The following is a 12,386-nucleotide window of genomic DNA, read 5'->3' on the forward strand; positions in this document are numbered from 1 at the left end:
AGGTTTATTTTCTTGTGGGTAATCACAGTAACTACAAGAAATACAATAGAATCAATGAAAGACCACACCCAGTAGGGCAGACAAACAACCAAAGTGCATAAAAAGCAGAGAAAGAAAAGACATAATAAATATCAAGAACATGAGATAAAGAGTCCTTGAAAGTGAGTCAATTAGTTGTGACAACAGTTCAGTGATGGGTCGAGTGAAGTTATTCCCCCTGGTTCAAGAGCCTGATGGTTAAGTGGTAATAACTGTTCCTGAACCTGGTGGTGTGAATCCTGAGGCTCCTGTACTTTCTACCTGATAAGAAGAGAGCATGGTCTGGATGGTGGGGGGTCCTTCATGGTGGATGCTGTTTTTCTGCAACAGCACTCCATGATGTGGAGAGGGTTTTACCTGTGATGGACTGGGCAGGTGTAGCACATCACACTTACAGGGATAAGTGCCAGGAGGGAGATTAGTGAGGAGTGCCAAGTAGATAAGGGAGTCATGTAGAGAGTGGTTCCTGCAGAAAGTGGAGGGTTGGCGGTTGGGGGGTAGGGGTGGAACAGCAAAATAGTTGCTTAGTGGTGGATCCCATTCTAGATGGCAGAAGTTCCAGAGAATGATGTGCTGGATGCAGAGGCTCGTGGGGTGATATGATGTGAGTGCATGTCTGGTGCATGTACACTTGATTTCCAGCATCTGCAGAATCTCTTGTATTTGCAGTTTCTCCTTACCTAATGCTGGCTATAGTTTGAAGCATTCTATGCCAATCGTAAACCATGACCCTAGGCCTTCAATGAACACTGAAATTTTCAGCAGATCAGTCTTTTGGATCATTGCAGAGGGGGAATGTACCACTGCTGAATTGTCTCCCTCACCAGCTGAGATCTACTACCCCAGCCCTGCCAAATGCAATCAAAGATAAATTTCTCTTTCAAAGATTCTAAGATTAGCTTTATTTGTCACATGTACATTGAAACATCAAAATACATTGTGAAGTGCATCGTTTGCATCAACAACCAACACAGTCTGACGATGTGCTATGGGCACTCCAAAAATGTTGCTACCCTTCTGGTGCCAACATAGCATGCCCACAACTTACTAGCCCTAACCTGCACATCTTTGGAATTTGGGGGGGTGGGGGGAGAGGGGAAACAAGAGCACCCAGAGGGAAAGAGGAAACCCACACGGTCATGGGGATAACATACAAACTCCATACAGACAGCGGCAGGGATTGAACCCTGATTGATGGCTGGCTCTGTACTAGCGTGCTGTGCATTGACACAAACAACAAATGTCAGTGTGTGTTTTGATGTTTCAATGTGTATGTGACAAATAAAGCTAATCTTTGAAAGGGAAATTTGCCTTTGATTGCATGTGATATTTTGTTGGTGCAGGAAAGCTCCAAGCTGGAACTGAGTCGTGCCTCCCTGAGGTACACTATCCGCTTCCCACATCGGATGTCGACCTGGACTGGTGACCCTGATTTCTTCCTTTCTCTCTCACTAACCCTGAGCATCTGATGCCCATTCTACCTGGAGACAAGCAGCCAACTATACCCTGTGTGAAGAGCTCAGTACCCCACCCATGCCAACAAGGCTAACAAATTGCCTGGCAAAATGTAAATCTCATGGTTTCCGTTCACCTCGAGGTGAAAGTTTATTTACTACTTGATTCTGGAATATGTGCAGTCAACATAATACCATAAAACACAGGAACAGAATTAGGCCATTCGGTCCATCAAGTCTTCTCCGCCACTCAATCATGGCTGATTTATTATCCTTCTCAACCCCATTCTCTTGTCTTCTCCCCGTAACCTTTGATGCCGTTACTAATTAATACCTACCAACCTTCGCTTTAAATATACCCAATGACTTGGCCTCCACATTCATCTGTGCCAATGAATTCCACAGATTCACCACCCTCTAGCTAATGAAATTCCTCCTCATCTGAAGGGATGTCTTTCTATTCTGAGGCTGTGCCCTCTGGTCCTAGACTCTCCCATTGAATATAGAACTGGTTATGGTGAAGGCATAATGTTGCAGAGATGTCATAGGGTCTTAGAGCATGGAAATGGGCGCCTCAGCCCACCAGGTTTATGTTGTTCAAGCACACATTTACACTAATCCCATATTGCCCACATTCCCCATCAACTACACCCGGCACCACTCCAGGGAGGAGGTGGTAATGGAGAATGTGGGAGGAACTAATCCACCAATGGAAACTTGAGGAAACCCACACAGTCACAGAGAGAATGCACAGTGCCAGAGGTCGGGATTGAACCCAGGACTCCGGCACTGCAATGCAGCGCCCTACCCTCTGCGCTACTGTGCTGCCTTGTGTTCACGAGAGTCAGTAAAGGGGGAATCATTAACCTGCCATCTCTGTATCTTCCAATTGGTTGTACGCTGTGATGATCACACTCTAGGCAGCAGACTGTGAACAGTCATCTCTTGAGGGGCTTTCTTTGTATTTGTCACACAGTAATGAAGTTGGTGTCCCTCCTGGGCTGAGCTTGTGGCGAGAAACCTTACTGAAATGCTCAAATGCTGCTCAGGTATTCATGTGCATCCAGCGGCTGGAGAACTCCATTGCTTGGGAGAAGTCTGTTCTAAAAGTGGTAAGTCTCAAAGTACATGCAATCTGTCTAAATATCTCCCTAATACATAACAATAAAAAAATAACGGTAACCAACTCTACTGTAAGGGAGAGAGAGAAAGCAAAGGAGGAGAGCAAAGAAAACACAAAGAAACAGCAAAGTTGTAGTGGTCTTGTACAAAAACTAGTTCACTAGAGGAATAAAGTATGTTCCACTGATAAGAGAAACTCAAGTCAGACAGCATCTATGGAGGGGAATAAACAGTTGACATTTCAGGCCGATAAAAGTGGTTACATTTTAATCCAACAAAATCCACTGAACTCTTCCTTCTGGCTGATACAAACACTCAATAGGACAGATCTCCAGGGCTGGTTGGAATCTTCCTCTGCACACTGCATTGAACGATGTTCTGCTGTGGTGAATCTAATACAGGCTGAATGTATTAGCTGCTGGTGTTTGCTCGTGTTTTACCTCTTTTTGTTTTGCTATCCATCTATCATGTCTCGGCAGTTGGTGTGGCCTTGGACCGAGTGCTTGATCTGAGAGGAGAGGGTTTGATTAATTCGTGCCTGACCCTCTCTTTAGCCCGGTGCATGCACACTCCATCAGTAGGGCTCCCTGGGAGGCTGTGCTATGTGCTCTCATTTCCCAACCATAAGTGTCCTGTCACTGTTGCAGTTGAAACAAAAACTGAAAACACTGGAAACATTCACCAGGTCAAGCAGCATCTGTGGAGAGAGAAACAGTTCACTGTTTCAGGTTCAGGTAATGTCCAAGGGTACACGTTGTATTGAAAGGATAAGCGGGAAAGCAGAGGGGGCAGCATTGCTCTGTTGGTTTTAAAAAAAAAAGTAAGGAATAAAATCACTAGAAAGAGGTGACATAGGGTCAGAGGGAGTTGAATTGTTGTGGATAGAGCTAAGGATCTGCAAGGGTAAAAAGACCCTGCTGGGAGCTGTATAGACTCTCAAACAGTAGTAAGGATGTTGCCTACAAATTACAATAGAAGGTGCATGCCAGAAGGACAATGTCATGGGGGATCTCAATATGCAGGTAGATTGGAAAAATATGGTTGGTACTGGATTCCAAGAGGGGGAATTTGTAGTAAGCTTATGAGATGGCACTTTAGGGCAGCTCATCGTTGAGCCCATGAGGGGATCAGCAACTCCGGATTGGGTGTTATACAAAGAACCAGAATCGATTAGAGAGCTTAAGGTAAAAGAACCCTTAGGGACAAATGATCACAATATGATCGAATTTACCCTGAAATTTGAGAAGGAGGAGTTAAAGTCAGATATATCAGTATTACAGTGGAGTAAAGGGAATTACAGAGACATGAGAGAAGAGTTGGCCAGAATTGATTGGAAAAGACACTGGCAGGGATGATGGCAGAGCAGCAATGGCTGGAATTTCTGGAAGCAATTCAGAAGGCTCAGGATATATACATTCTGAAGAGGAAGAAGAATTCTAAAGGCAACATGACACAACCATGATCATAAAATGATAGTCTCCCCTGTGCAATTTGAGAAGGAGAAGCTAAAGTCAGATGTATCAGTATTAACAGTGGAGTAAAGTGAATTACAGAGGTATGAGAGGGAAGCTGGCCAAAATTGATTGGAAGGGGACACGAGCAGGGACGACAACAGAGTAGCAATGGCTGGGATTTCTAGGAGTAATTCAGAAGGCACAGGATAGATACAACCCAAAGAAATGGTACTCTAAAAGGCAGGATGACACAACCGCGGCTGACAAGGGAAGTCAAAGCCAACATAAAAGACAAAGAGAGGGCATGTAACAGAGCAAAGATGAGTGGTAAGTTAGAGGATTGGGAAGCTTTTACAAACCAACAGAAGGCAACTAAAAAATTCATTAAGAAGGTAAAGAATGGAATACGAAAGTTAGCTAGTCAATAATATTGAAGAGGACACCAAAAGTTTCTTCAGATACATAAAGTGTAAAAGAGAGGCAAGAGTGGATATTGGACTGCTGGAAAACAATGCTGGAGAGGTAGTAATGGGGAACAAGGAAATGTCGGACAAACTGAGTAAGCATTTTGTATCAGCCTTCACTTTGGAAGACACTATCAGCACTGTAGAAGTTCCAGGTGTTAGGGGGCATGAATTGTGTTAAGTTACCATAACTAGAGAGGAGGTTCTTGGGGAACTGAAAGGTCTGAAGGTAGATAAGTTCTGAAAAAGGTGGTTGAAGAGATTCTGGAGGCATTAGTAATGATCTTTCAAGAATCACTGGATTCTGGAATGATTCCTGAGGACTGGAAAATTGCAAATGTCACTCCACTCTTAAGAAGGGAGAGAGGCAGAAGAAAGCAAACTATAGGCCAGCTAGTCTGACCTCAGTGGTTGGGAAAATGTTGGAGTTGATTATTAAGGATGAGGTCTCAGGGTACTTGGAGACACATGGTAAAATTGGCTGTAGTCAGCATGTTTTCCTCAAGGGAAAATCTTGCCTGACAAATCTGTTGGAATTCTTTGAAGCAATGAGCAGGATAGACAATGAAGAATTGGTTGATGATGTGTACTTGGATTTTCAGAAGGCCTTTGACAAGGTGGCACACCTTGCTTGACAAGCTATGAGCCCATAGTATTACAAGAAAGATTCTAGCATGGATAAAGCAGTGGTTGATTGGCAAAGAGGGAGCCTTTTCTGACTGGCTGCCAGTTTACTAGTGGTGTTCCACAGGGGTTTGCATGGGGACAGATTACTTTTACGTTATATGTCAATGATTTGGATGATGGAATTGATGGCTTTGTTGCAAAGTTTGCAATGATATGAAGATGGGTGGAGGGGCAGGTAGTTCAGAGGAAGTAGGAGGACTTAGATAGTTTAGGAAAATGGGAAGAAGTGGCAGATGGAATACAGTGTCGGAAAGTGTATGGTCATGCACTTTGGTAGAAGAAATGAAAGGGTTGACTATTTTCTAAATGAAAAGAAAATATAAAAAACTGAGGCACAAAAAGTCTTGTGAATCCTTGTGCAAGATTCCCTAAAGGTTAATTTGCAGGTTGAGTCGGTGGTGAGTAAGGTAAGTGCAACATTAGCACTCATTTCAAGAGGACTAGAATATAAAAGCAAGGATGAAAATTTATAAAGCACTGGTGAGTATTGTGAGCAGATTTGGGCCCCTTATCTTAGAAAGGATGTACTGAAACTGGAGAGGGTTCAAAGGAGGTTCACAAAAATGATTCCAGGATTGATTCGCTTGTCACGTGAAGGATGTTTGATGGCTCTGGGCCTGTATTCACTGGAATTCAGAAGAATGAAGGGTAACCTTATTGAAACCTTTCGAATGTTGAAAGGCCTTGATAGAATGGATGTGGAGAGGATAATTCCTATGGTAGGGGAATCTAAGAGCAGGGGACACAGCCTCAGAATAGAGGGGCGTCCTTTTAGAATGGAGATCAAGAGGAATTTCTTTAGCCAGAGAGTGAATCTGTGGAATACTTTGCCACGGGCAGCTGTGGAGGCCACGTCATTGGGTATATTTAAGGCAGAGGTTGATAGATTCTTGATTCGTCAGGGCATAAAGGGGTATGGGAAGAAGACAGGAGATTGGGGCTGAGAGAAAAATTGGATGATGAAATGGTGGAGCAGACTCGATGGGCCAAGTGGCCTAACTCTGCTCCTATATCTTATTGTCTTATGGTCTGCTACCCTTCATCAGAACTTGGAAGGAGAGAGAAGGTAATTTTAATTTACAGAGAGTGTGTGGGAGGAATGGATGGAACAGAGGGGATATCTTCGAGATGTGACAAGTGCAGGAGGATTAATGGAGCAGTTAGAGGGTGATTACATTTTGTTTCCATATTATGTTTTGTGGGACATTACATTCCCAACCAATAGAGAGAGTCAAAATCGTAAACACGAGATTCTGCAGATGCTGGAAATCTTGAGGAACCCACACAAAATACTTGAGGAACCCAACAGATTAGGTAGCATCTATGGAGAGGATGTTTCAGAATGCGACCCTTCATCAGGACTGGACCCAAAACTATGACATAGAGTAGAGGCAGCCAGTGGATGGAGAAAGCAAATTGTTTGGCCATTGTACTTCGCCATCAATCTCTTGTGTCTCTATACAAAGGTCTGGTTAGAAGCTCTCTCAAATCAGTGGGAATAATGTGGGTGCATGCAGCAACACACTATCTCCATACTCACCCCTGAGTCCAAAGAATAATAACAGTCCTTTTGAGGCCCACGCTCAGCCTTAGGTGAAAACAGTGAAGCAGTGCTCATTTCTGCCTTTATTTTGCAGTTATGTCAGATCTGTCGAAAGGGAAACAGAGATGATTTGCTGCTTCTGTGTGACATCTGTGAACAGGGCTGCCACACCTTCTGCCTCAAGCCGAAGATCGAAGAGATCCCTGAGGATGACTGGTTCTGTCCTATCTGCATCAGTAAGGTATGGAGCATCAGTCTACATTTCTGAATATATTCCCAGCATCGGGCACTGCCTCTTAATAAAGTCTTTCTGAAGAGCACTAACAATCACTGGATTTCTTTATTGCTGGAACATCCAGTCCAGTACTCACTGCCCTAGCTGACCTAATCAATAGCCCCACACAAAGGCTTGATCCTTGGCCCTCTTCTAAAGGCACTGAGCCCTCCTGAGGTACGGTTACCTGGAATCATCAGAACCTCAAACATGGGAACAATTTTCAACAAGAGGCTGGACAGTAGGTTGTGTGACTGCAGAGGAAATTCCAACCCAAAGTCTGTGCATTGAATTATTAGTCCATGACTGTGGAGATATCCTGGCTAATAATTGCCCCTCCTTCAAGCCAAGAGTGCTGAAGAAGACTGACGGGGTTAACCCAGCCCAGGTGCTGCAAATTTTGTACTATGTGATCTCACTATAATTCTAGCCAGCACTGATCCTCCACTGTCTCAACTCTCCTAGTGAATGCAGAGCAATGTATAAGCAAACTCCATTTGTTGAAACAAGAACGCCACTGCCTCTTTCGCTGAGTTTACAATCTTTGGAAGACGCTGAATCGGTTCATCCAAAAGAAGTAGTATTCTAAAGGCGGGGTGAGGGATCTGTGGCTGACGAAGGAAGTCAAAGACAGCATAAAAGCAAAAGAGAGGGCATATAATATAAAATTCCCGTAATAAAAATTAGTGGGAAGCTTTTAAAAATCAACAGAAGTCAACTAAAAAAGCCTTGAGGAGGGAAAAGATGGAATATGAAGGTAAGCTAGCCAATAATATAAAAGATATAGAGTAAAAAAGAGGCAAAAGGGGACATCAGACTGCTGGAAAATTACAATGGAAAGGTAGTAATGAGGAACAAAGAAATGGCAGACAAACTTGATAAGTACTTTGCATCAGTCTTCACTGTAGAAGACACCAGGAGCATGCCAGAAATTTGAGTGATAAGGACCAGAAGTGAGTGTAGTCACTAAAGAGAAGATGCCTGGGAAGCTAAAAGGTCTGAAGGTAGATAATTCACCTGGACCAGATGGTCTACATCCCAGAGCTCTGAAAGAGGTGGCTGAAGAGATTGCGAGGCATTGTAGATTCTGGAATGATTCCAAAGGACTGGAAAATTGCATGTGTCACTCTACTCTAAGAAGGGAGAGAGACAGAAGAAAATAAATTCTGGGCCTGTTATTCTGACTTCAGTGGTTGGGAAGATGTTGGAGTCCATTATTAAGGATTATGGGTTTGGGGTACTTGAAGGTGCATGTTAAAGTAAGCCAAGGTCAGCATGGTTTCCTTAAGTGGAAATTTTGCCTGACAGATCTGAAGGCCTGTGACAAGGAGCCGCACATGAGGCCACTGTTTCCTCAAAGCTCTGTGGGTGCATGGCTGCACAATAACTGCTCTTGCACACATAGCCTTTGTTGCCACACAGCTGGTATTTTCTTTTGTATGTTAATATAATTTTGAAATTATGCTAATATGTTAATGTAATTGTAAAATACCCTGTAATTAATTACAGAATGTTAATGAATATAATCGATAACTTTTCTAAATAATAAATGTACCACAACCTTAACCTTGAAATATTTTAGAGCTTAAACATATTTACATTGTTAGTGTTTCGAATTACAACATTATTACAAATTGTAACAATAAACACAGAAAGGAAGTCGGTACCTCATTGTTAATAAACCAGTGGCCCACTGAATGCTGATACCATCTAGTCAAAGCATTTTGCCAATGCCTGTCAGTTGTTATGGCTGCCTGACGTCGTTTACTTGTGTTGAGAGTTTTTGTTTGTGTTTGTTTGATGTGCATATTACCAAGAAATACATGTAAAGTGCCTCGCAGTTTTCAAGCTATGTAAAAATTTCCTGCTCAGAGCAACGGTTAGACCACGCAACTGTAAAAAAAAAATTAGCCGGAACATTGCATGAGGCTGCTAAACAAGAGCCTGTGGTATTACAGGAAAGTTACTAGCATGGGCAGAAGATTGACTGACTGATAGAAAGCAAAGAATGGGAATAAATAGGGCCTTTTCTGTTTGGCTGCTGGTGACTATTGGTGTTCTAAAGGGATTGGTGTTGGGACCTTTTCATGTTATATGTCAATGATTTGAATTGACAGAATTGATGGCTTTGTGGCTAGATTTGCCGATAATACAAAGATAGGTGGAGGGGTAGGTAGTTTTGAGGAAGCAAGGAGCTTTTGAAGGACTTGGACAGATTAGGAGAATGGGAAAGGAAGTAGCAGATGGAATACAGTGTAGGGAAGTGTGTGGTCATGTGCTTTGGCAGAAGGAATAAAGGTACGGACAATTTTCTAAATGGGGAGAAAATTCAGTAATTAGAGGTGCAAAGAAACATAAGAGTCCTCATGCAGGATTCCCTACGGGTTAATTTGCAGGTTGAGTCAGTCGTCAGGAAAGGAAATGCAATGTTAGCATTCATTTCAAGAGGACTAGAATGCAAAAATACAAAAGCAAGGATGCAATGCTGAGGCCTTATAAGGCATTGCTCAGACTACAGGTGGAGCATTGTGAGTAATTTTGGGCCCCATATTTAAGAAAGGATGTGCTGGCATTGGAGAAGGTCCAGAGAAAGTTTACGAGAATGATCCCAGGAATGAAAAGGTTAACGTATGAGGAGCGATTGATGGCCCAGAGCCTGTACTTGCTGGAGTTTAGAAGAGTGAGGGAGAGCTCATTGAAGCCTATCGAATATTGAAAGGTCTAGATAGAGTGGATGTGTAGAAGATGTTTCTAGTAGTGGGAGAGTCTAAAAATGGAGGGTGCAGTCTCAGAAAAGAAGGATGTTCCTTTAGAACATAGATGAGGTGGATTTTTTTTATATAGCCATAGGGTGGTGAATCTATGGAATTCATTGCTGTGGAGGCCAAGTCATTGGGTATATTTAAAGTGGAGGTTGATGGGTTCTTGATTAGTAAGGGTATCAAAGTTTATTGGGAGAAGGCAAGAGTATGGGGTTGAAGGATCATAAATCAGCTATGATGAAATGGTGGAGTAGACTCAATAGGCTAATTGGCCTAATTCTGCTCCCATGTCTTATGGGCTTAGAGTAATTCTTTTACATCTGGCTTGCATATCTTTTGGCAACTCTTCTGTACATTGCTCCTTCTGACACACAACAAGGTGAACTTCAGCCAACAGTGTGATGGACACAGCTAAAGTCTCTCCACCCACTATCTAACATGTTGAGACAGACCCACTACATCAGAAGGCAATTGCAACTGATTGTCTGTGGAGCTAGCCACTGACGGGTTTTGTCTTCTTTCCAGGCGAACAGACAGTCTGCCAGGCCTAGATTGTCACGGAATAAAATCAAGCAGAGAAGAGATAGAAAGCATCTTGCAAGAAAGGTCTGTGGCATGGACAGTTTCGTCCACTGTTTCTGAAAGTATATGATGAAGAAAGGGAGAGATTATCCATTCCTAGGAATGTTGATGTCACTGTGGTCTGGTGATGTCACCAGTGGGAGAGTTGAGGACCAGAGGACACAGCCTCGGAACAGAGGGACATCCCTTTAGAATAGAGATGTGGAGGAATTTCTTTTGCCAGAGGGTGGTGAATCTGTGGAAGCCGGGTCATTGGGTATGTTTAAAGCGGAGGTTGGCAGGTTCTTAATTAGTAAGGGTGTCAAAGGTTACGGGGAGAAGACAAGAGAATGGGGTCAAGAAAGAAAATATATCAGCCATAATTGACTTGAGGGGTTGAATGGTCTAATTCTGCTCCATATGGTCTTATGGTGGGCAGGGTGGTCACAGTGTGGGTGGGGGGAGGTGGACTCACCACAGCAGGCGCGGTGGTCAGTGTGTTGAACACCATGGTGGGTGTGAGGGTCTGACTCTGACTGGTTTTGTCTTGTTTCCAGGCAAACAGCCACTCTGCTGAACCTGGATCCTTTCTGACCAAAGGCAGGCAGAGAAGATACAGGAAGCGTACCCAAAACAAAATCAGTAATGCCAAAGGTGTGGAATATAGCGCTGTGAAAAGGAGAAACAAAAAAAGGAGTAATTCTCTATCGCCAGGGAATGCACCTGCTGCCAAGAAAAGGAAAATCTCAGCCAAAAGTGATCCAAAGGACCTTGCGCTGTGCGAGTAAGTGTCATCAAGAAAGGACCCTTGGTGTGGTCCATCTGCTCCCTGGTTCACTGCTGGTGCTTTTACTGATTCCATGCTTATGTTCCTGGGTGTTGGCAACAGAACACTGATTATCTTCGGACGTTTGCCTCTCTGCTGAAGGTCTTGCCTTGCAATGCTTTTGATCCAAAATACAGAATCTTAGAGGCACATTGACCTCTTGCAAACTCTGACTCCAGTGCTCTGACTAGAAACAAAGCATGGAGTTATTGCGCTGTATGAGACCCACGGCCCTAGAGATTACCCTCCTTCTGTCCCCCAAAGGTCTGATTGACCTTATCTCCACCACTGATATAAGAAGTCAGTTCTGGGTCATCACTGCTCTCTGCATATAAATAACAATTTTCCCTCGCGTTTCTGTATCAGTTGGTCAGAATATCAAGTCATATCAAATGGAGAGCAGTTGACCTTTCAGGCCGGCACTCTTCATCAGGATTGATCCTGATAAAGGTCTCAGTCTGAAGCGTCGACTGTTTATTTCTCTCCATAGATGCTGCCTGACCTGCTGAGTTCCTCCAGCATTTTGTGCGTGTTACTCATCTTGTCCACCTCCTTTAGGATCTCCTCTCAACTTTCTTTGCTCCAGCGAGAGGAACCTCTCGTTTCTCCAGCCTAACCTTAGAGATGCGATCCCTGGAACCTGCAACTCCTCTGCATTCACTCTGGGGCCTTAACATCCTTCCTATAATGTGGTGACCAGAAATACCTGCATTTTACAGAGGTGCAGTGGACATTTGTACTTCGTACCTCTATTTATAATGCCTGTGTGATACAGTACCTGTTGAGTATCCTGCTCTGTCCGTGACTAATGCCGAGAATTATTCCCTGTAGGGTTATCCTCATGGAAATGGAATCCCACGAGGACGCCTGGCCCTTCTTACACCCTGTCAATCCACGGATGGTGCCTGGTTATAGAAAGGTCATCAAAAAACCCATGGACTTTTCTACCATCAGGGGCAAGCTCATTGAAAGGAAGTGAGTATCACTGCCTCAAAGCTCTGTGATGGCTGAAGGTTGGCAAAAAGCACTCGAGCGAAAGGGAGCTGGGTGGGGCTTTTATTTCAGCCTTGGGAAGGGGAAGATGGGTGGTGTTTAAAAGGAAGAAGCCCTTGTGCTTCTCGTTGTCCATGTTTGTGGCCAGAGCTTCTCAGATGCTGGTGACAGTGCAGGGCCTCGGCTGGGTGTGGTGTTTGGATTTTA

At 43.7% G+C, this 12,386-nt stretch overlaps 1 protein-coding gene across 6 annotated transcripts in view; it reads left to right on the forward strand.

The window, feature by feature from the left end:
* LOC134340551 (bromodomain adjacent to zinc finger domain protein 2A-like) overlaps positions 1-12,386 on the forward strand; it is a 145,867-nt gene that overhangs the window by 125,271 nt on the left and 8,210 nt on the right. For all 6 annotated transcript variants that reach the window (XM_063037927.1, XM_063037925.1, XM_063037924.1 and 3 more), the window contains 5 exons: positions 2,470-2,605; positions 6,858-7,004; positions 10,325-10,405; positions 10,918-11,144; positions 12,018-12,161. In XM_063037927.1, the coding sequence (XP_062893997.1) occupies positions 2,470-2,605; positions 6,858-7,004; positions 10,325-10,405; positions 10,918-11,144; positions 12,018-12,161 (735 nt within the window). The remainder of the gene's footprint in view (positions 1-2,469; positions 2,606-6,857; positions 7,005-10,324; positions 10,406-10,917; positions 11,145-12,017; positions 12,162-12,386) is intronic.

Source organism: Mobula hypostoma, chromosome X1, assembly GCF_963921235.1.
Source record: "Mobula hypostoma chromosome X1, sMobHyp1.1, whole genome shotgun sequence".
In the NCBI taxonomy this organism is placed as follows: domain Eukaryota; kingdom Metazoa; phylum Chordata; class Chondrichthyes; order Myliobatiformes; family Myliobatidae; genus Mobula; species Mobula hypostoma.